The sequence below is a fragment of the Lutra lutra genome, chromosome 4 (assembly GCF_902655055.1).
Source record: "Lutra lutra chromosome 4, mLutLut1.2, whole genome shotgun sequence".
Classification (NCBI taxonomy): domain Eukaryota; kingdom Metazoa; phylum Chordata; class Mammalia; order Carnivora; family Mustelidae; genus Lutra; species Lutra lutra.
Window position 1 is genome coordinate 167,035,615 of NC_062281.1, and position 24,755 is coordinate 167,060,369.

At 49.0% G+C, this 24,755-nt stretch overlaps 1 protein-coding gene across 7 annotated transcripts in view; it reads left to right on the forward strand.

Annotated features, from left to right (window-relative positions):
* Positions 1-15,523: 15,523 nt before the first annotated feature.
* Positions 15,524-24,755, forward strand: part of BMP8B (bone morphogenetic protein 8b) — a 33,387-nt gene continuing 24,155 nt past the window's right edge. For 6 of the 7 annotated variants that reach the window (XR_007126588.1, XM_047725644.1, XM_047725647.1 and 3 more), the window contains exon 1: positions 15,524-16,266. Coding sequence is in view for 6 of the 7 variants with exons in the window: in XM_047725644.1 (XP_047581600.1) it covers positions 15,933-16,266 (334 nt within the window). In the remaining variant the exon portion in view is untranslated. The remainder of the gene's footprint in view (positions 16,267-24,755) is intronic. The other variant, XM_047725645.1, reaches the window with a different exon arrangement.

A 24,755-nucleotide genomic window follows, 5' to 3' on the forward strand; every position in this document is an offset into this window, starting at 1 on the left:
CCAAGGTGCTGGCAGGTTTGGTTCCCCCGCCGCCCCCCACCTCCGATGCTACCTTCTGGCTGTGCCTCATGTGGCTTTTTCGGTCTACGTGTGAGCATCCCGGGTAGCCCTCCTCTTATAAGCTCATCAGTCATATTGGATGAGAACCCCCCTGATCACCTCATTTGACTTTAATCACCTCCTTATAGGCCCTGTCTTCAAAGGGCACATTGGGGGTTTAGACTTTTTTTTTTTAGACTTTTTTTTTTTAAGATTTTATTTATTTATTTGACAGACCGAGATCACAAGTAGGCAGAGAGGCAGGCAGAGAAAGAGGAGGAAGCAGGCTCCCTACTGAGCAGAGAGCCAGATGCAGGGCTCCATCTGAGGACCCTGGGATCATGACCGGAGCCAAAGGCAGAGAGGCCTTAACCCACTGAACCACCCAGGGGCCCCGGGGGTTTAGACTTTAACAGAAGAATCCAAACACTATAAAAAGAAATCAGTGGATCATCTGGGTGGCTCAGTCGGTTCATCGGCCGACTCCTGATTTCAGCTCCCAGTGATATCCACTTGGTGATCTCAGGGTCTTAGGATCGAGCTCCGCCCCCCCCCCCAATGGGGCTCTGTGCTCAGTGGGGGGGTCAGCTTGGGATTCTCGCACTCCCTCTCCCCTGCTCTCTCTCTCCAAAATAAATAAATAAATCTTAAAAAAAAAAAAAAAGAAAGAAAAAGAAAAGCTCCTGAGGCACCTGGCTGGCTCAGTTGGAAGAGCATGTAACTCTTGATCTCAGGGTTCTGAGTTTGAGCCCCACATTGCGTGTAGAGATTACTTAAAAATAAAATCTTTAGGGGCATCTTAAGTGATGGCCTTTGGCTCAGGCATAACCCTGGAGTCCCAGGATGGAGTTCCGCATCATCAGTCTCCCTGCTCAGCGGGGAGTCTATTTCTCCCTCTGACCCTCCCCTCTCTCATGCTTTCATAGTAAAAAATTCAATTTACCAGAAAGATAAAAAAAATTCTAAATTTATATTCTCTGATAACATAACCTCAAAGTATTTATAGCAAAAATTGGCAGAATGTGAATAAGAAATAGACAAATTTAAAATTACAGTTGAAAATTTTGACATACTTCTCAATAATGGATAGAATAAAGCCGACAAAAAATAAGAAAAAATGTTCTTTTGAGAGTACAAGTCACACTAGGATTATCAATTTAATGGACATGGCATTGGAAGAGTTTAATGTCAAATCGTGGCTCAGACAAGGTTATTTAGCTACTGATGATTGTGCAAAGAACATGCCAACAGTTTCTAAAAACCAACATAACATAGGATTTGGAAATCATTAGAATAATTTGGTGAGTGGATTAGCACCCATAATTTACATCACTTGTTAGATGGTCATATAAGTATAATTTAGATAAATTAGAGAATAAAAGGAAACATTTAAAAGCTATTACATAATTATAAAATTTTTGATATGCATACACATACACATACCTGTGCTTTTTAAAAAAGATTTTATTTATTTGACAGAGATCACAAGTAGGCAGAGAGAGAGGAGGAAGCAGGCTCCCTGCTGAGCAGAGAGCCTGATGTGGGGCTCCATCCCAGGAACCTGGGATCATGATCCGAGCCGAAGGCAGAGGCTTTAACCCACTGAACCACCCAGGCGCCCCTACCTATACATTTTAATGATCATATCCACCTACATATTTTGAATATCACCTTTGTACATATGTCATTTCCTAGTACAGAGATACAACTATACAATAAATTCTCAGAAGAGGGATTGCTGGGTCAGAGTGTAAATGCATTTGAAATTTTGGCTGATGTTGTTAAATTGCCCTCCATAGGGCCTGTACTATGTTTGCACTCCCATCAGGAAGTTATGGGTGCCTGTTTCCTCACAGCCTCACCATCAGTTTGTGTTGTCAAACTTTTTAATTTCTGGGCACCTGGGTGACTCAGGTCATGATCCCAGAGTCCTGGGATCAAGTCCCAAGTTGGGTTCCCTGCTCAGCAGGGAGCCTGCTTCTCGCTCTCCGCCTGTCCCTCTTCCCTGCTCGTGGTCTCTCTCTCTCTGTAAAATAAATAAATAAAATCTTTTAAAAAGACACTTTTAACTGTTCCCTCTTTTGATAGGTGAGAAATATCAGCTCTGTGTAATTTAAATTTGTACTTTTATTATAAGTGAAATTGGTATATATATATATTTTTTAAGATTTTATTTATTTATTTGACAGAGAGAGATCACAAGTAGGCAGAGAGGCAGGCAGAGAGAGGGAGGGAAGCAGGCTCCCTGATGAGCAGAAAGCCCGATGCGGGGCTTGATCCCAGGACTCTGGGATCACGATTTGAGCCGAAGGCAGAGGCTTTAACGCACAGAGCCACCCAGGCATCCCGAAATTGGTATATTTCAATATACGTTTTCATTGTTTTAATCTTTTGTTTTTTGAACTATATATATATATATTTTATTATTATTTTAAGTATTTTATTTATTTATTTGACAGAGATCACAAGTAGGCAGAGAGGCAGACAGAGAGAGGAGGAAGCAGGCTCCCCGCCGAGCAGAGAGCCCGATGCAGGACCCTGGGATCATGACCTGAGCCGAAGGCAGAGCCTTAACCCACTGAGCCACCCAGGCGCCCCTGAACTATATATTGATGAGGACCCTGTGAAGCCATATTTTGTTTGTTTGCTTTTATTCTTCAGAGCCATGGCAGGTGTAGAAGGGTTATTTGTTGGGAACAAATATATGCAGACTCCCATTTTATTTTATTTTATTTATTTTAATTTATTTTTAAGTAGTCTCTACACCCAACATAGGGCGTGAACTTACAACCTTGAGATGAAGAGTCGCACGCTCTACCGCTCCACTGACTGAGCAAATGCCACAGATTTGCATTTTAAAGATTTTATTTATTTATTTGACAGACAGAGATCACAAGTAGGCAGAGAGGCAGGCAGAGAGAGAGGAAGGGAAGCAGGCTCCTTGCTGATCCAGGACCCCGGTATCATGACCTGATCCAAAGGCAGAGGCTTTAACTGACCCACCCAGGCACCCCAGATTTGCATTTTAAAACAGGCATCTCTGCAACTACCTCCTGATTTTTCTCCCTCCACACTGTTTCACTTCCCTCCAGTGAATAGTGTGGAGTTCCTGTGAGGCCAGCAGGTGTGGAATTCAGAGAGCAGAAGGAGTGTCCTTGGACAGGAGGGGAGGGGGGGAAGGTCAGGCAGCTGTGCAATAGCTTCGGTTTTCTCCGTCAGGGAGAGCATTAGGTCATCTGCTGGGAGGAAGGGGGTAGAAGGGAAGATAGAAGTCTGAGAACAGTGTATCTAAACAACCAAACCCAAAAGTATTTAGCAGCACTGATGTTGGTGACTGTGAATTTATGGTGTCACTTATGCCCTGTGGTTTATGCTCTTCAGCGATGCTTGCCACCTGGATGCAGGCATGAAGGAAATGGATAGTTGGGCTCATCTAGAGTTTGGGGTTTTGATAGGGGTAATGGAAGACAGTGGAGATCAGGGTGTTTGCAAGGAAGTGTTCGAAATGAGGGAACATGACATTGACATTGGTCGAAGTCCAAAATGAAGGCAGATAAGAGTTGGTGGATAGGGAGAAGTTGGATGGTTCAGTGGATGGGAGGTCTTGAGGAGATCCAAGAAGAGGAGGGGCTTGACTGGTGGAGCAAGCCGGTTGGAAAGACTTGTGTTGTAGGGCTATATGATCCTGGGCTTTGATGGGGTACACAAGGTTGTCCCAGACATCAGGGGTGCCGTCAAGTGCAGAAGGAAGTCACTGGGGATGAGGAGATTAAGGAACAAGAAGCGGGGGGCATGGAGTCATGGCCGATGGTGGTGTGCCTTTCTTTGCAGGCAGGAACCTCTCAGACGACCTTGGTGGCACTTGTGTGGGGGAGTGCGTAGACGAACAAGATCTCACATTGTGTTCAGGTTAGAATCTTTTTTACAGAAACCCCTGGTTTCAAGCCATTACCAGGGAACACAGATGGAGTGTTTACAAAAATAGAGCATGTATTTTAAGGTCATAATGGAAGTCTCAAAAAATTCTGAAGGATTAATGTCATATAGTCTCTGTTTCTCAACCATGATTCAGTGAAATTAACAAACTAATAGGTTTATATGTCTGGGAACTATTGTATCGACAACTTTTGGTAGAAAAGGAAATCATAAAGAAATCTGAGAAGTATTTAGCTCTGAATAATAATGCCATAATGCCATAAACCATATGGCAAAGTTTGTGAGACACAGCTAAAGCATCACTTAGAGGCAAATTTATATCTTAAATACATTTATTAAGAAGCAGTACACGTATAAAAATAACCCCCAAGAGACATGAAAACATACATCCACACAAACACTCGTAAGCAAATGTTCATAGCAACAACTCTTTAAAATAGCTTCCAAATGGAAGCAATACAAATGCTCATCAACTGGTAAATGGGTAAACAAAACATGGCTTTGCCCATACAAGGGAATATTATTCAGCAATAAAAAAAAAGAACAAAGTACTACTACGTGCTACAACATAGATGAATCTCGAAAACATTAAGTTAGGGAAAGAACCAGATACAAAATACTTGGCATTGTATGATTGTATTTTTGTGACGTGTCCAGAAAAGGCCAGTCTATAAAGAAAGAGAGTAGGTGGTTGGTTGCCTAGGGCTGGGAGTGGAATTAGGGATAAACTGCCAATGGGTATGACCTTTCTTACTTTTGGAGGTGATGGAAACATTCTAAAATTATATTGTGGCGGTGGTTGTGCAACTCTGTAACTATACTAAAGATCATTCAATTGTACACTTAAAACAGGTGAATTTCATGGTGTGGAAATTATACCTCAACCAAATGTTAAAAATAAACAAAGCAAGCATTCAATTTAAGATGCTGAAAAAAGCAATGAAGCGAACCTTTATAAACAGGAAGGAGGGGGGCCCCTGGCTGGCTCCTTTGGAGGAGCATGCAATTCTTGATCTCTGGGTGGTGAGTTTGAGCCCCATGTTGGGTGTAGAGATTATGTAAATCAATAAACATAAAAAAAAAAAAACAGGAAGGAAGGAAACAATAATAAATCAGAAACCAAGGAAGGAAAACAAAAGAAAAAAAATAAATTTGGTATTTGAAAAAATTTATAAAAGACATAAGTAAAAAATATAAAAATATATGAACATACATAATAAAATATATGTAATATAATACCCAGAGGTGGATTAATTATCACAGTGAACTCACTTACAACTTAAGTAAACAACTTCAGTTTCCAATAACAAACAAGTCTTATAATCTTGTAGTCATTGCGTTCATCAATGGATGAACTTGCCATCTTAATGGTAGGGTCTGGCTTCTGTTGATTGACTAGGCTGCACTCACCTCTGTCCAAGCACTTCTCCTGTACTATCTCTTTGCATCCTCACACTAGTCTGAAGAGGTAGGTACTCTTTTTTTTTTTTTTTTAAGATTTTATGTATTTATTTATTTGACACAGAGAGAGAGATCACAAGTAGGCAGAGAAGCAGGTAGAGAGAGAGGGGGAAGCCAGCTCCCTGCTGAACAGAGAGCCCGATGCGGGGCTTGATCCCAAGAACCTGGGATCATGACCTGAGCCGAAGGCAGAGGCTTAACCCACTGAGCCACCCAGGCGCCCAGAAATAGGTACTCTTATTATCCCCATTGAACAGATGGGGATTGGAGCTCCCAGGGCTGGACTCCTTGGAAGAGGTCACAAAGCAAGTTTTTTCCCCTGGGTGCTAGGCTGCTGGCGTCCACTAGGGGGCAGAGAGAAGCCAGGAATTCAGACAGAGGCTCCCTGATTTCCTGAACTTCCCTTTGCCTGCCTTTGTGGTGAGAGCTCTGGGTGATCAAGGGATCTAACCCCTCTTTCTCACTTTACAACTGGGATAAACTGAGGCCAGGGAAGGATAGGGACCCATCTGGGGAAGTGGGAGTGTGGGGACAGAGTCAATCAGGACCAGAAGTAGCACCAGAGCCCAAGACCCCTGCCTCCAGCAGCTTGGACCCCTACCCTAGACTCAGGTGACCGTCAGCACCTGGAGAGAGACAGGCTGGGCCTGGACTCTGGACGGTGGCCGGGTCCCTGACCCCAGCTGGGAACCCCACAGGTGCTCATGGCTGCACACAGAAAGGATACAGCTGCCCTTTCCTGAACAAGACTCATCATCACGGAGTCATTCCTGAGTTCCTTATAACGTGGGGAGAGCGCCTCCCTCACAGGACTATTGTGAGAATTCACAAAAGTGCTTAACTCAGAGCAAGTTCTCAAGAAGTAGTGGCTCTCTGACTGTTGTTGTTCCTATTTCATTATCAACAGCACGTTGCCTGGCAACCAAGGGAAGCAGGTGTCTTTGATGTCTGTTCTGCAGAAGAGGAAGTGAGGCCCTGAGGGTCCGCAGCAGGGGCTCCTGGGACTCCATGATCCCGTCTTGCACACGAGAAGTCAGAGGTTGAGAGAGGTTAAGGGTCACACGGCCGGAGTGGAGCTCTGATAGGATCGTCTGTCTGTCTGATTCCAGAGCCTGAGTTCTAAACTGCTACCTTGCCCTCAACCACTACCCTCTACTGTGGGAGCCTATGATCAGTACCGGCTTCTGTCCTTAGCGCGGACCCAGTCTGGGGACCCAGTCCTTGGACAGTAAGGAGCCAGACGGACTCTATACCTGTTCCCTGCACTCTGCTTGCTCCATTCTAGAGTGTGGTGTGGGTAAAAATGTCTAGATATTACTTTTGGTCACTTTTTAAATTGTGGTAAATATATATAGCATTAAAATGACAATTTTAATGATTTTTAGGTGTACAGTTCCGTGACATTAAGCACATTCACACTGTTGTGCGACCGTCACCACCGTCCATCTCCTGAACTTTCTCATCAACCCAAAATGAAACTCTGTGCCTGGGGTGCCTGGGTGGCTCAGTGGGTTAAGCCTCTGCCTTCAGCTCAGGTCATGATCCCAGGGTCCTGGGATCGAGCTCCCCCATCAGGCTGTCTGCTCAGCAGGGAGCCTGCTTCACCCCTCTCTCTGCCTACCTCTCTGCCTACTTGTGATCTCTCTCTCTCTCTGTCAAATAAATAAAACAAACAAACAAAAAAAAAAACAAACAAACCCAAAACCTATGTGCCTGTTAAAAAATAACTCTTCACCCCCCTGCCGCCCCAATCCCTCACAGCCACCCTTTGACTTTCTGTCTCTGAATTTAACTACACTGTGTATGTCGGTTAAGTGGAGTCAGACAATCTCTGTCCTTTTGCATCTGGGTTCTTTCACTTCGCATAAATGTCCTGCAGGTTTATCCATGTTGTAGCCTGTGTCAAAGTTTCCTTCCTTTTTAAAGCTGAATAACATTCCATTGCCTATATATTCCACATTGTGTTTATCATTCATCTGTTGATGGACATTTGGCTTGTTTCCATCTTTCGGCTCTTGTGAATAATGCCGCTGTGAATGCCGGCTCACAAATACCTATTCAACTCCCTGCCTTCTGTTCTTCGGAGTGTATGTCCAGTGGTAGAACAGCTGGATGTTACGGTAATTCTGTGTTTAACTCTTGGAGGAACTGCCGTACTGGGTCACAGCAGCTCGCCATTTCCATTCCCACTGGCAGCACACCCAGGCTCCAGTTTCTCCACATCCTCACCAATACTGGTGATTTTTGGTTTTGTTTTGTTTGTTTTGTAGTAGTTACCTTTGGGCTCTGCTTTTGTTTTTTTATAATAAACATCCTAATGGATGTAGAGTATCTCATTGTGGCTTTGATTTGCATTTTCCTAGTGAGTAGGAATATTGAACACTTTTTTAAATACCTATTTTATTTATTTTTAAAAGATTTTATTTATTTATTTGACAGACAGAGATCACAAGTAGGCAGAGAGGCAGGCAGAGAGAGGGGAGGAAGCAGGCTCCCTGCCGAGCAGAGAGCCCGATGCGGGGCTCGATCCCAGGACCCTGGGATCATGACCTGAGCCGAAGGCAGAGGCTTAACCCACTGAGCCACCCAGGCGCCCCTTATTTTATTTTTTAAAGTAAGCTCTACACCTAACATGGGGCTTGAACCGACGACCCCGTGATCAAGAGTTGTGCACTCCACGGACTGAGCCAGCCAGGCACCCCTGGACATCTTTTCTTGTGCTTATTGGCCATCTCTACATCTTCTTTGGATAAATATTTAAGTCCTTTGGCCATTTCTAAATTGGTTGTCTATTTTATTGTTGTTGAGATGTAAGAGTTCTTTATATATTCTGGATGTTGTTGGATATAGGATTTGCAAATATTTTCCTACATTCTATACATTGTCTTTTTGCTCTATTGGTAGTGTCCTTTGATACACAAGTTTTAAATTTTGATGAAGTCCCAAAGTCCACTTGATCTATTTTTTCTTTGGTTGCCTGTGCTTTGGATATCATCTTGATGACTTTTTCCTTTTTTTTTTTTTTAAGATTTTATTTATTTGATATAGAGAGAGCACAAGCAGGGGAGTGGCAGGCAGAGGCAGAGGGAGAAGCAGGCTCCCCACAGAGCAGGAAACCCCATGCAGGACTGGATGCCAAGACTCCGCCATCATGACCCAAGCCGAAGGCAGTCGCTTAACCAACTGAGCCACCCAGACGCCCAACTTTTTGCTCTATTTCAAACCAGTCCAGCGTGGAGGGCCCTCTCTCTCTAGAGTTCAAGCAGTATTCCTTTTCCATTCAGTGGTCAGAACTGTGAGCCAGTCAAAGAGACGGGATCTCTAAAAACGGTGAGGGTTGTGTGCCTTTCTCAGGCAGCACAAGTTGGAGGAGGCCCTGCTGTTTTCGGGTCAGTTCATGGACGCTTTGCAGGCCTTGGTCGACTGGCTGTACAAGGTGGAGTCACAGCTGGCCGAGGACCAGCCCGTGCACAGGGACCTCGACCTCGTCATGAACCTCATGGATGCCCATAAGGTGAGGGGTGGGAGCTGCGCCGCAGGGGGCACAGCCACTGGGTCCTCGGCCTCCGCAGGCCTCCTGCTCACGCTCTCCACACAGGGGAGAAAGGAAGTCTCAATGAGCCTTTGTCTCCACTCGTCGGAGAGACTGCTCCTCGCTCTGTGTCCTTAAACCATTGCTGGGATTCCGTGTCAGTCACAGAGAATTTACCCAGATTGCTTCATTCAGATTTGGCAATGTGTAAATTTCACCTTGAGAGGTTCCCCCATCGCACCCCCACCCATCCCCGGTCCTTTCATCCACTGGGTCGCATCCCTCATTTGGGTCACAAATGGCGTTAATTTCAGGTGGAAATTTCAAACATACCCATTTCCAGTGACTCCCAAAACACATGTGAGAACTTTGTAACCACACTGAACCACCCACATCAGTATCTGGGGTAGTCTGAGCCTATCATCGTGAGAATGCATCATACCCTCCTATTTTGGCAGGTTGGATTCAGATGAAGGGGTGCTTTTATCACTGTCTCTGTTAATATTCTTTATCTTTTTTTTTTTTTAAAGATTTTTTTCCTTACGTAATCTCTACACCCATCGAGGGGCTGAAACGCACAACCCCCAGATCCAGAGTCACCAGCACATGTGACTGAGCCAGCAAGATGCTCCAATAGTCTTTATCTTGAGACTAGTTCTCCTGATATTAATAAGCCACTGCAGCCTTCTCTTTTATTTGCATAACAGAGTGTTTTTCCATCCATTTACTTTCAACCTGTTTTTTTTTTTTTTATTTGACAGACAGAGATCACAAGTAGGCAGAGAGGCAGGCAGAGAGAGGAAGCAGGCTCCCCGCCGAGCAGAGAGCCCGACGCAGGGCTCGACCCCAGGACCCTGGGATCACGACCTGAGCTAAAGGCAGAGGCTTTTACCCACTGAGCCACCCAGGCGCCCCTCAACCTGTATTGTTATATTTACAGTGCATCTCCTAAAGACGACTTGTCCTTTGCTCTTTTGCTTTTTTTTTTTTTTTTCTCCCTTAAGGCATCTGACAATCTTTGATTTATAATTGGACCCTTTAGCCCATTAATAGGAGGTGACCTGAACCACTGGCTGGAGATTCCCCAGGAAGACAGGAACTGTTTCATTACAGTTTGTTTGTTCTTGGCAGGTGAGCACACCTTGGGAACACAATGAGCTGGCTTTTCCCAGACTCTGAGATGCAGCCAACCAGAAGTGGGAGGGAGGCACACTCCGGGCCTCTTAGAGGTCATTCAGTGAGGCAGGATAGTGCCCTTAGCCCCTGGCAGCCTCTGGGTCTGACACAGTCCTGACATAGGAGCTCTGGGCAGGATCCTGTGATAGGATTAAACAGTTCCTCATATCACAAAATGCAAAGGTTAAATTTGTTGGTAGAACATTGGATAATCTCCATTCCTGTAATATCTTTCTTATGGAAAACGATTCTGATTTTTTTTGAAGATTTTATTTATTTGTCAGAGAGAGAGTGCACAAGGAGGCAGAGTGGAGGGCAGAGGCAGAGAGAGAAGCAGGCTCCCTGCTGAGCAAGGAGCCCGATGTAGGACTCAATCCCAGGACCCTAAGATCATGACCAGAGCCGAAGGCAACGGCTTAACCCACTGAGCCACTCAGGTGTTCCCCCCCAACCCTTTTTTTTTAAAGATTTTATTTATCTGGCAGAGCACAGGTGCAGGTGAACAGAAATATTTGCAACAGGACAGGTGAAGGGACCGTAGGTAGCCCAACGTGACTACAGCAAAGCGTACCCATTGTTGGCTAAGACTATAAAGAGGGAACAGCAGCAGGGACCCAGCAATATAGGCCAGACCACCAGTGCTGGGCACTTGATCGCATGATCACATGGTGTCCCCCTAGTCCCCAAGATGTGGCCTTCAAACCCTCAGCCCCCAAACATGGCCAAGTGCCTTTGGAAGACAGTGCATTAAAGCTAAGTAGTTTCTTCCCTACAGGACTTCCCAGAGCTTACTGCACGGTACAGGAGGACTCCCCTGGGAGAAGGGAGAAATGTAGTGTGCAGCCTTTACCAAAATCCTTTCTGTAGGAACCCCTTCACAAACCTCAGTTTGGATAATCCTGCTGTAAGAAGCGAAAGGCCGTGGGAGGATTTGGAGCCATTTACAGGTATCAGATTTTCATTTAGAAATTCATTCTGGGGAGCGCCTAGGTGGCTCAGTCGTTAAGTGTCTGCCTTGGGCTCAGGTCATGATCCTGGGATTCTGGGATTGAGCCCTGCATCAGGCTCCCTGCTCCGTGGGGAACCTGCTTCTCCCTCTCCCACTCCTCCTGCTTGTGTTCCCTCTCTCACTGTGTTTCTGTCAAATAAATAAAATCTTAAGAAAAAAAAAAAAAGAAATTCTAGGGAATGAAGAGTGCGGGAGGGATGGGAAATGAGAAACAAGGAGGCCAGTCAGAAGGAAGCCTGTTACAGCCATCCAGAGTAGAGAAGACACTCCATAAACCACACAGGAGGGGGGCGTGGAAAGGCTCTGGGGATTCAAGAAGCATGGGAAGGTAGAATCAATGGATTGAACTGCCTTTAGAGGGAGGGACACACATTGGCTCCCAGGTTTCTGGCTTTGACCATGTCTGATCACTTGTTGGGTGTTAACTCTTGGTGTTCAGGAGAGGGTCTGTGCAGGGGATATATTTGGAGTCAGGCATGACCATGTGACGGCAATGAAGTCTCAGGTGGGTGAGCTTATCAACACCAGGTTCAAAGTCCAAGAGGGAGACCAGGACTGTGGACGGAAGCAGGAGAACATCAGTGTTTAGGAATGGGCTGGAAAGAGTAATGGAGGAAGGAAAGAAACAGGAGAGCAGGTGTCCTGGGAGCCAAGGGAGGAGAGTGCTTCAAGAAGAGAGCACTTAGTAACCCCCCCCACATGCAAATTACAACAGCAGAGAGCTGTATTTCCTTGTCACATCAGCAGAAATGTATTGATTCACGTGTTTAACAATAATATATGTTATTGGCAAGGGTGGAAGAAAAAGGGCACCACCCTCATATGATTTGGGTAAGAGACAATATGTAGCAAAAACTTTATAAACCAAGTATTCCCTTTGCTCCAAATATTCCATCTCTAGAAACTTACCCTAAGGAAATCATCATGGAGGGTGATGAACAAGATTGTAATAGCATTGCATGTAATATTAAAAATGAAATGTACTATTCAATAACACAGGACTGGTTAAATACATTAGGATAGTCAGATGATAAAAAAAATCATGAAACCAGTAAAATACTACATGTGAAATAAATAATGGCATAGTGAAATATTGCAATAAATTATGAAATCAATAAAGCATGATTCTGTGGGGTTTTTTTGTACTAAAAATATACAGATGTATATAAGAAAAAGACATACCACATATTAAGCAGTATTTCTCTCGGGTTTGGGTGATTTTTGTTCTCCGTTTTACCTCTCTATATTTTCAAAAGATTCCACAATAAGCAAGTTATTTTTTTAGTACTTTGAAAAGTGTAATAATAATGTTTTAATAACAACAACTACCATTGTTATGGTAGCTACCATTTACTGACTGCTTGCCATAGGCCAGTCACTGTGCTAAGTGCTCTATCTTCAACCCTACCATCCTGACCCCATTCACAGATGAGCAATAGCCTGAGAGGTTCAGAAACTGCCCCAGGTCACAGTGCACCAGGCGGCTAGGGAAAGCCCTTGTTTGACACTACTTTCTCCAAGACCTTCCCCACCTCACTTCCCTTCCAGTTCCTGAGTTAGAGGATTCCATTCACATTCCCGCCCCCAAGTCCCAGCTCCTTGTTCTCTGTCCTTCCAGGAGCTTTGCCAGCCCTCAGGTCAGAGCACAGCCTTGGTTCTGCCTTCTGTGAAGACTATGTGCACCTGACTATCACCCCTGTTGGGGGCCTGGGTCACTCGAGGGCAGGGACTGGTCGGCTTCATCTCTGGCTCAGGGCAAGGACTGAGCGGCCCATGGTGTTTGCTGTTGAACTGAGTTGTGGGGTGCCATCCTTTGGAATGGCTAAAACCTGATGTTTAGTTTTAAAAGAATGGGAGGCCCATTGTTGGAAGAACGCAGCTATCTCTGCTCACCCTAAGTTGAGCTAAATGATTTCTGCTCTGAAGAATCAGACCCACACTGAGCTGGCTTACAGTCTAGCTGGAAGCCCAGTGTCGCACAATAGGCTCCAGATGATGTGGTGCGGACTCCAAGTGGAGTACAGAGGGCTGCCCAGAGAAGGACAGTGAAGAGGGCAGGAGATTCAGAGGCTGTGAACAAGCCTGACACGGGGATGCCCCCTTGACTCTGCCCCCGCCTCTGCATGCAGTCACCAAGCCCTGGGGATGCAGCCTCCCCAACTGCTTTCTCCTCCCTCCCCCCATCACCAAAAAGGATCATGGTCATGTCCACACACCCTCATTACTGTACCTGCCTCCAGCTGGGGGCCCTGACTCTAACCTTTGTCCCTCTGATCCATGGTCACCCCTACAGCAGACTCTGTCTTAGGCATGTTCAGTGGCTGAGCTGCAACATCGTTTTGTTTTTTTTCTTTCCCTTTTTAACATATAATGTATTATTTGTTTCGGGGGTACAGGTCTGTGATACTCAGTCTTACACAATTCACAGCTCTCACCACAATACATACCCTCCTCCATGTCCAAGACCCAGCCAGCCCCCTCTCCAGCAACCTTCAGTTTGTTTCCTGAGATTGAGACTCTCATGGTTTGTCTCCCTCTCTGATTTTGTCTTGTTTCACTTTTCCCTCCCTTACCTTGTGATCCTCTGTCTTGTTTCTCAAATTCCTCATATCAGTGAGATCATATACTTGTCTTTCTCTGATTGACTTATTTTGCTTATAAGCTGCAACATCCTTAAGAGGCTTATAAGCAGTGTGGAAATTCGCCCATCGGATAAAAGGCAGACTAAGCATGGGCTTAAGGCACCAACAAATAATTGTTTGCTTAATTAATTAATTTATGTACAGTAGGCTCCATATGCAATGTGGAGCTTGAACTCACAACTCCAGATCAAGAGTCCCACATTCTACTGACAGAGCCAGCCAGGCATCCCAGTTCTGATACTTCCTAAAAGTTTGAAGTGATCAAGGGAAACTCTTAATTTTGGTGGACTTCTTAATTTATTTTGAAGTTTAATATTGAAACTACATTGGGGCCGCATAACCATCTATTGTCCAGTTCCCTCATCTAGTCTCCCTGGAAGGTCCTTTGGGTCCATCCTTTCACCAGCCCCTCAGCCTCAGCCTCACCTGGGCCATTTGCCCCCCAGGCTCTCCAGGTTTCACTGAACAGCTCGCCTGCCCAAGCCCAGCTCCACTGTTGTGTGAAAGGGGAAGTCCCTTAACTTCTGCGTGCATTAGTTTTCTTGTTTGTTAAAAGAGGGGGTTGAAATGGCGTCTACCCTCTTTGTGCGAGCCTTAAAGCAATAATGCAGAGCACGCATAGCACACGGTAAGTGCGGAGTGGTGCCTGCATTACGCTCCCTGGCATCGTACACCAGCAGTTTCCTCTGCCCATTGACCTTTCCTCTCATCCCAGGCCCGTTCCTCCCAGCCTTTCGAGATCAGTCTAGGTGTCATTTCCTCCCAGTGCAGCGTCTTAGCCAAAAATGAATAAATGCAGCGAGGGAGCGTCCAGGAAGAGCAGAGTGTGCAGGAGGGGTCTGAGTCAATGGAGGGGTTTCCGTGTAGAGCCTTCTCTTGCAAGCCCTTGGGGGCCCTGACGATTAAGATGCGCAAAGGGAGCTTCCCGGACGCTCCGGAAGGGCCCCAGAGCTCCCTGGCCCAGCTGGAGACGGGTGTGCATCTCCCTTGCGCTGCTGGATCAGCTTGGGGGCTGCAGGGCGCAGATCGAGAGCCGGAGGTGACTATGCGGTTGAGGGATCATCGGGGAGCGTGGGGAGCCCGCCTGGGGCGCGGGCCAGGAGCTCGCTGGAGCCTAGATGGAAGCCCCGGAGCAAGAAACCGAGCAGTAGTCAGGGAAGGAGAAGCCGCCAACAGCGCGCGCAAGCAGACAGCTGGAGAGGCTCGGGGTGGCCAGCGAGGAACAGCGGAGGCGGCGGCTGGCAGAGGAACGCGTCCCACTCTCCCGCCGCAACTGGCACCAGCGGGGTCCCTCTACCTCTAGACCCTACTGAGGCCTTTCAGGTCCTCGAGCAATCCTCTGCGCACCAGGCGAGGCTGCCGGGTCAGTACGCTGGCGGAACCGCGCTGGAGGACACGTCCCGCGGGAGCGCAAGTCCCGGATTTCCCCGTACGGGGCCGCTATCCTGGGAACCCCAGGACAAGGCCCCGCCCTCGCCCCACGGCGCCCCCAGCAGTTGGGAGAGGAGCCCAGCAGGGTCGCGAAGCCCCGACGGCTGGACAGGGGACCCCTCACCCGACCCGTCCAGCACCAACGACGGCTCACATCTCGGGGAAGCCTGCACCCGCGACACTAACAGAAATCCACAGCCCCTTCCCGGGCGTCGACTCCACGGCTTTGGCCTCGCCCCGCGCCGCCATTGGTCGGGGCGGGAGGGGCGGGGCCTGACGGCGGCCCGCGGTCCCCACAGGCGGCGGAGGCGGGGCGCGCGGCACGGACGGCAGGTCCCACTAAAGAGGTGTCCGCGGGTCCGCGCCGCCCTCAGGGCCAACGGGAGCTCGCCCGTCGCCCCTGCCTCGGAAGCGGCCTCGGCAGTAGCCGACCGACCGCACAGCGGCCACAGACAGGTTGGCCGCCAGTCCCCAGTCCCCGGACCCCGGAGGAGCGCCTACGCGAGGCGGCGGAGGTCTTGTCGACGCCGCCGGGAGCCCAGCAGGTGCGGCGCGGGAGGCGGTCTGAGGTAGCGCCGCGGCCGCCGGCGACCCCGACCGGAGGCGCCGACCCCGAGCCTCGCCCGCCGCTCGCCGTCGGGGCGGCCCCGGCCCTCGCTCGGCCGCGGAGCGGATGCGCACCCGCTGAGCGCCCGCCCGGCCCGCCATGGCCGCGCGCCCCGGGCCGCTGTGGCTCGTGGGTCTGGCGCTGTGCGCGCTGAGCGGCGGTGGCCCCGGCCCGCGTCCCCCCGCCGGCTGCCCCGTCCGCCGCCTGGGCCCGCGCGAGCGCCGCGACATGCAGCGCGAGATACTGGCTGTGCTGGGGCTGCCCGGGCGGCCCCGGCCCCGCGCGCCGCCCGCCGCCGCCCGGGTGCCCGCGTCGGCGCCGCTCTTCATGCTGGACCTGTACCACGCCATGGCCGACGACGACGACGAGGACGGCGGCCCCCCGGAGTGGCCCCCGGGCCGCGCCGACCTGGTCATGAGCTTCGTCAACATGGGTGAGTGCGGCCGCCGGCTGGGCGTCTGGGGCCCAGATGACTGTTCGGCCTCCGCGTGGACGCGCGGGTGCGGATGGGGCCGGGGACCCCTCGCGGGCAGCGCGGCAGGGGCAAGTGCACCGCCTTGGCCAGTGCGCGCCCCCGCCTCGAACAGGTGTCCCTGGTCGTGGCCACGCCCCCAAGGAGGGGTGAGAAGTGCGGAGCTCAGGGCCAAGTCCAAGGCGGGTGGGGGCGCGAATGTGAGTCCCAGGGATGTGCGCGTTCGTCCCGCCCCCGAACACACCCGGGAATCATCTCTTGTCGGGTGGACGGGACAGTGCCAGGAAGACAGTTTGGTTCCGGGGAGACAGATGAGTAAACAGGCTGGGATGCTGTCACAGTGATAAGGGCAGTACCGGAGAGAAGGACAAAGTTCAGTGTGGAAAGCCCCGGTCACATCATCAAAGTGACCGAAGCTGAGAACCCAGATGTCCTGAGTGCACAGCTGCCTGTTCCCTGGCCAGAGCCCCAGCTCCTGCAGGTGAGGGTGTGGCTGCCAAGGCAGCAGGCGGGAAGGAGTAGACTCTGAGCTCAGTGAGGCAGTCAGTGGTCTTGTCACCCTGGGCCTAGCACCTGGGACATGGCTGGCATGCAGTGTGTGTCCAGGCCTGTGGAAGGACCTAGTAGGCCCCTTGGACCCTCCTCGTTCTTCCACACAAAGCCCAGCCTTTCCTTTCTACAGTAATTTTTCTCCAAGTCGTGGACCCATTTGTGGTTAGAGTACTCAAAGATGTCTCCCCATTACTAAATGCTCTTTGATCTGCAGTCGTGAATGTCCCCTATCTGCTTTGCTTCCTGTCTGTGGCCAGTGAGGACCAGGGTTCTGGGCTGGAGCAGACACCAGACTGGATGTGGGATTGAAGGACTACAGCTCAGGCTGAAGTGGAGACAGAACCCTTGCCAATGCCACAAGCATCCCTTCACGTACAGCATCATACTTACCCCTCCCCACAACCCCGGGAACAGACATGATATTCCTCCCCATCTCCCAGAATGAGGACAGTGAGGCTCAGAGAAGCAATGTCATGCCCAGGACAGCACAGCCTCTCCGTGGCCCAGTCAGGACAGGCCCTACATCGGGTCCTCAAGGAGATGATATTTCTACTGTCAGGAGGGCAGGCTTTCAAGGTGGAGAGAGCTTCCAGAGGGGTTTAGGCAGAGAAACCCAGGGGATGGAGCAGCAGCAGCAGGTTTTGTGGGGTTTTCAGCCGTTTGCTTCCTCTATAAGGGCAGGCAGAATGGACAGCCAAGGAGACCTCTGTCCACCACACCCAGAGCTGGTGGGTGGGCTGAGGTGGGGAGTGAGCAGCAGGAAGTGGCTGTTAACCTCTGCTGAGAGCCTGGTGCCAGGCATAGGACTGGGTCAATGGGTTCTGAATGCCACCTTCTTGGTTAAGGGCAGGGTGGGGGACTCATGATGAAAGAGACCATGTGTGGAACTGAAACTAGAGCCCTTTCCTCAGGACAGGCTGACCTGGGGCCAGAACCAAGAAGGGTTGTGGATACAGTCATCCCTGAGAATGTCCCTAAGGGCAACATCCATTAGAGTGAGTCTCTGCCCAGCCAGTGTCCAGCTTCCCCAGCATCCCCTGGGTGAAGGCGTGCACAGCCTTGGTGGGAGCTCTTACTGCGAATCAAACAGTACCCAGTACCCTTAGCTCAGACAAACCTGATTTCTCTCTTGCCTCCACTGTGTGACCTCAGGGAAGCCCCTTGCCCTCTTGGAGCCACAGATCCCTTCTTGTAAAATGGGGCTCACTGAGATCAGTGCATCGTCAGGGGTATTGTGGGATGGGTTGATAGATGGGAGGAGCAGAAAATCAGCCCTCTAGTAGGTGCACCTGGACTGGTCCCTGCTGCCCCAGCTCCCTGCCTGCTGCTGCCCAGCCTTGGTTGGGTGTGTTGGGAATGTCCCACACTTCTTATGTGCAACCCAGAAACAGATTTTAAAAGGCAACCAAAAGGTGCCTATACCTATTTTTAGAATAAAAACGAGCACCTGAAGAGCCTTTGTTGCACCCATCTAGTGACATGTAAGCTGTTTTACAAGCCCCCTTTGCATGGGCTCAGAGAGGTTAAATGGCCAGCCCAGGGCCACACAGCTCATCCATGGCATCATCCAGGGCCTGTGGATTCCTGATGCCAGCTTCTTCCCACACTGTCTGTGTGTGTTTCATTAAGATCTAAGGCCTCTGATGCTGTGGGATTAACAAGCAGATCTTTGTTTGGTGGAAGCCCAGTCTGTGGGCGGGCCCAGCCAGCTGTCAGAGGGCCTCTTTATTCTGATGTACTAATTGCACTAGTAGAACTTTTGCAGTGTAAGTGGTTTAACTGGTAATTACCTAGGCTGTGGGGGTGGGAGGGTTAGACACCTAGCAGGAGTCTTTGCTTCTTTGGAGACCCAGGCCCCAGGCTCTTGAACCGCCACAGAGCCTGATGGCAGAGTCATGGCGGTATCCACGCCCACACCTGGGCACCTGTACCTGCACCTCCAGCTCCACCTCTCCTACTGGCCTCATTTGCTCCTGAGAAGCCAGACCCGGTGCCTGGTAGGCCCCTGACCATCCACGGCAGCCTGTGGGACCAGAGGCCTTGGGCCTGTCACAGGCCTCCGGCCCACAGGCTGGGCATCTGTGCCCAAGCAGATGCTTTAGGACACCTGTGTCATGGCTGACAGCATCTCTGGAGGGAGGCCGGGGCTGTGGTCAGAGCTGGGGCCCCTGCCTGGCCTGTCCGTCTTAGACTGTACACTCTTGGCTCCACTCAGGAGTGCCCTGAGCTGGGAGGCAGCATTCACATTCTTACACTGCCTGGACCCACCACTGATTCCTTCCTGTCCTGAGTCACCTGCCTTCCCTCCCTGGGTCTCTGCTTTCTCGTCCAGTCCACAGCGATGGTGTCAGGAAGCGAGGGGCCTCCCAGCCCTGACCCATGGCCCTGTGCGGGAGACAGCTCCTCACCGCACCACCCCATGCCCTGGGCTGGAGGGTGGGTCTGACCGGCAGTACCTTAGGCACCTGGGGCCAGCCCTGCAGCTGGTGAGGGAGGAATGAGGAGGGAAGGACTGACTCTGCGTGTTCCTCCTGGTCCTTCCCCACCTTGAGTCAGAGGAGTAGCAGATGCCGAGTTCCAGGTTGAGAAACTGAGGCACAGATAGCCCTGCAAGCAGAGGTCTAGCCAGAAATGCATGGAGCCGTCTTCACTGTTGTCCCAGCCCTTCTCTGAGCAGACTTACTCCTGTGCCTCGAGGACGGGGGTGTTGACCTGAGGTGTTGGATTTGGGGGCAGCAGGGCTGTGGAAATGAGGAATCTGGCCCACGTCCTCCTCAGCCCTGTGACCTTGAAGGGGCAATGCTTGGTGTCCTTGACCCCAGGGTCACTTTCTTTGGTTCTTTACTAGGGAATTCTTTCATTTTTCATGAATTCACTCAAGAAATAGTCATGTGATATCTGCTGTGTGCCAGGCACAGTTCTGGTTACTGGGATGTGACAGTGAGCCTAACCAAGTCCAGCCCTCATGGAACCAGCCTTCGGAGGGGGGGATGCAAATAATAAATGCATAAGCCACAGAGATAGTTGTCAAGTGGTGTAGACAGTGACACCCCCCCCCCATCTGGAAACCAGGAGCCGAGGGACAGGGGAGGGCAGACGGGACCTGGATGGGGGGTTCTGACCATGGACTCAGACAGAATCTGCATCTCAGTGCCACCACCTGCTGTGAGTGTGGTGTGGGTCTTCTAGTCCACCTCCAGGAGCCTCAGTTTCTTCCTCTGTAAAATGGAGGCACTCAGGGTACCCACCCACTGGAGCTGTTCTGGGAGCATGTGAGATGATGCCTGGTGAGGACCTCATGCCCAGAATGTCCAGGTCTGTGCCTTCATTTGCATCACAATCACAGTCACAGTCACATCTATGTTTTGGAAAAGAGGAGAGTGAAGCTCAGAGAAGTTAGGTGATTTTCCCAAGGCCACCTAGCAGGTCCACTCCCTGCTCCTCTGCTCTTCTGCTCTTCTCCTGTATAGAAGCCGCCTCTCCACCCCTGTGGGGCCCTGGCCCATCATTAGGTGCATTAAGTGTGGCGGAATTGGACTGTGTGGAATGTAGGTTGTAAACTGAGATTCTTATTTTAAAAATATCTTCATTTGGGGGTTTTATAGAACTAATGAATGTTCACCATAAAAAATTCATACCATATGTATTAATTGTAGAATTTCATTATAGAAAATCAGACCATATGTTCAGAAACATAAAATATGGGGGCGCCTGGGTGGCCCAGTGGGTTAAAGCCTCTGCCTTCGACTCAGGTCTTGATCCCAGGGTCCTGGGATCGAGCCCCTCATCGGGTTCTCTGCTCAGCAGGGAGTCTGCTTCCCTTCCTTCTCTCTGTCTCCCTGCCTACCTGTGATCTCTGTCTGTCAAATAAATAAGTAAAATTTTTTAAAAAAAGAAAAAAAGGAGCACGTGTACCCGAATGTTTATAGCAGCAATGTCTACAATAGCCAAACTATGGAAAGAACCTAGATGTCCATCAACAGATGAATGGATAAAGAAGATGTGGTATATATACACAATGGAATACTATGCAGCCATCAAAAGAAATTAAATCTTGCCATTTGCGACGACGTGGATGGACCTAGAGGGTATCATGCTTAGCGAAATAAGTCAATCTGAGAAAGACAACTATCATATGATCTCCCTGATATGAGGGAGAGGAGATGCAACATGGGGGGTTAAGGGGGTAGGAGAAGAGTAAATGAAACAAGATGGGATTGGGAGGGAGACAAACCATAAGTGACTCTTAATCTCACAAAACAAACTGAGGGTTGATGGGGGGAGGGGGGTTGGGAGAGGGGGGGTGGGATTATGGACATTGGGGAGGGTATGTGCTATGGTGAGTGCTGTGAAGTGTGTAAACCTGGCGATTCACAGACCTGTACCCCTGGGGATAAAAATATATTATATGTTTATAAAAAAAAATAAAAAAAAATATGGAAGCCCTTTGCAACCCTCTCTCCACTTCAGAGAAAACCAGCATTTTAATCCTTTGCTGTAGTCTCCCCAATCAGCCCTGACATTTTATCAATACAGATATTAACATTTTATTATTTTTTTATAAAATGGGACATAAATGCCTACTGTCTTGCTACTTCACCTGTCATTTAACAGTAAATCCTTTGTCCATCTTAAAAGCCGTTAATGTGGCCATGTGCCCAAAGGTGGCATCTCTTATTAAAAATTAACTTAGCTTTATCAATGTGTAATTGACATATAAAATTATAAGATATCCAAAGTATACTACGTGGTGACTTGTTACACAGAGGCATTGTCACAGGATTCTCCACAGCTAGTTAATCACCACATTGGTCACCTCACAGATTTCAATTACACACTATTGTGTCATCAGCTCTAGTCCTTATATTTTACATTAGGTCCTCAGACCGTATTCATCTTTTTTTTTAATTTTTAAATTTTTTTATGAACATATAATGTATGATTAGCCCCAGGGGTACAAGACCTTATTCCTCTTACAGCTGGATGTTTGTACCCTTTTAAATCTCTCCAATATCCCCCACCCTTAAGCCCCTGGCAACAACTTTCTACTCTCTATCTCTATGATTCTGACTTTTTTCCCCAAGATTTCACTTAGCATAGCATGATTTCACCATGCAGTCATTTGTCTTCTCCGTCTGGCTTATTTCACTTTGCATAATGCCCTCAAAGTCCAGCCCATTTTGTCACCAATGACAGGATTGCCTTCTTTTTCATGACTGAATGATACTCTGTCGTATGTACACATCACATTTTTTTTTGTCCATTTACCTGTTGATGCACACTTAGGTTGTTTCTCTATCGTAGCTGTTGTGAATAATGTGCAGTGAACATGGGAGTGCCGCGATCACTTCGGGATCCTGTTTTCATTTCCTTTGGATCTATTCTCTGAAGTTTGTATGCTGGATCATATGGTAGCTCTGTTTTCAGTTTTTCAAGGAACCTCTGTAATGATTTCACAATGGCTACACCAGTGTACATTCTTACCAACAGTGGACAAGTGTTCCCTTTTCTCCACATCCTTACCAACACTTGTTATCTCTTGTCTTCTTGAGGATAGCCATTGTAACAGGTGTGAGGTGTAGCTTATTGTGGTTTTGATTTGCATTTCTCCGATGCCGAGTGATATTGAGCACCTTTTCATGTGTCTGTTGGACATCTGGATGTCTTCTTTGGAAGAATATCTATTCAGTTCCTCTGCCCATTTTTAAAGATTTTTTAAAAATTTATTTATTTGGCAGAGAGCGACTGAGAGAGACACAAGCAGAGGGAGAGGCAGGCAGAGGGAGAGGGAGAAACAGGCTCCCCGCTGAGCAGGGAGCCCTCTCTGAGGCTTGATCCCAGGACCCTGGGATCATGACCTAAGCCAAAGGCAGACAGTTAACCAACTGAGCCACCCAGGTGCCCCTCTCCGCCCATTTTTAATTGGATTATTATTATTATTATTATTGCTATTGAGTTGTATGCTATTGAGTTCCTTATCTATTTTGGATATTACTTCCTTATCAGATAAGTGGTTTGCAAATATTGTCTTTCATTTCACAGATCACTTTCCAAGAGTCGAAGGTGGCTCCCTTTTCTCTAAAACCCTGTCAGTCCACCAGGATGGTGTCCCCTGTGAATCCCTGATAACTGCCTCCTTCCCCACATCCATCTCCTCGGTGTTTCTTACCCTTCTGGGGCAAATGTCTACTACCACCCCCTGTAGGCAGGGGAGGAAATGGAGTCTCAAGGACTGTAAGTGACTGGCTCAGTTCCTGGGTACCCAGGTCCACAGGTGGATATGAAAAGTGGATCACAGCAGTGAGGAGGCTTGCCCCTGCCACTGGGAGGCCAGAGGTGTGGGCTACTTTGGAGGAGGACGCCAGGTTTCAATCCTGGGTCTGCCACTTGAGAGCTGTGAGATGTTGCACAAGTTACTAAGAGCCTCCACATCTGTTTCCTCACCTTTAACATCAGGATAATGTGCCTATATCCTGGTGCAACACTTAAATAGGTTAAGGCATTTAAACCCTTAGCAAGTGCCTGGCAGTGCTCAGAAAGAGCGGCCAGCGATCCGAGGGAAGGGCCTGCCCTGCTGATCTACACTCTCCCCCTAGCCCAACCATCCCCTTAGGGACCTGCAGCTGAGTGGGTTTCAGGATCCATTTCAGGATCAGGCTGCCTGGGTTCAGATCCCCATTCTGCCACTTGCTGTTTGTAATGGCTGCTGCGGTATTTGCCATGTCTTCTCTTCAGGAGTAAGCTGCCTGGAGGGTGGGCTTCTGACCGGCGGCGAGTCTTCCTCTAGGCGCTAAGCAGCCAGGTGCACAGGAGCTGCTCACCCAGGGTCGGCCTCCTCCTCAGCAGCACCCCACACTTAATGGCTAGTTTATGGGGGTGTAAATGTCCAGCCCCCTCGTCTCAAGGAGGACTGCTTTGAACGGCCCCCAGCCCCAGAGCTCCCTGTGCAGGAGGAATGGGCTGAGGCCTTTGTGGGTCCACATCACTGTTCAGCAGAGCTCAGTCCTGCTGCCTCCATTCCTTACAGAGAGTACTCTCCACCAAACCTTCTGACTTAGGGACTTTTTCCCAGGAAACCTGACCTAAGATACTGTTTATATGATTTTTGTGTAAATTATTTAATGCTCTGGGCCTCGGTTTCCTCCTCTATAAAATGGGAGAGATAATAGTTCCTGTGTCATAGGATTGCTGTGTTAAATGAGATAATCTGTGCCAAGTGCTGAAACAGTGCCTGGTAAATACTCAATAAATGTTAGCTTTATCTGTTTTTAGTCCAAGGCCAGCTAGTTAGTAACAAGACCAGAAGTAGAATCCGGTTATTTCCTTTAGCTGCTGGCTCTGTGCTCTGAGCAGCCAAGGGCTCTGAATACAGTGAGTTCTGGGGAAGCTAAAGGCTGTAAGACCTGGGTATAGAGGATGTTGGATTGTTCGGTCTGTGGCCATTCCTTAACACTACTAGGAACTCACTGTGTGCCATTCCCCTTCCTGGTTATCTTGGGGCCTATTCCAGAGTACAGCCCCAGCCCAAGGTCTGCTTGTTATAGCTATAAATTATGGTGAAATGGGAGGAATGACCATTCATGCACTCAGCAAACAGGAGCAGAACGGTTCAGCACAGTGGAAGACAGACCAGGTCTTCCCCTCATTTTGTGGGAGACAAACAAGGCCAGAAGAAGAGGAGGAAGGTTCTCCTGGCTGGAGGACAGAGAAAGCTCGGCAGGAGGTAACATTTGTGCTGGATCTTGAAGAAGGGTAGAATTTAGTCAGAAGGGGGTAGGAGGAAAAGGTGTTCAGGTGGAGGGGAGGCATGAAGGTGAAAAGCTCTTGGCATGTTTTAGAACTCCAGTTCCTCCAGTGAAAATCCACTCAAGACAATTTCCCTGCTCAGGTTCCCTCTG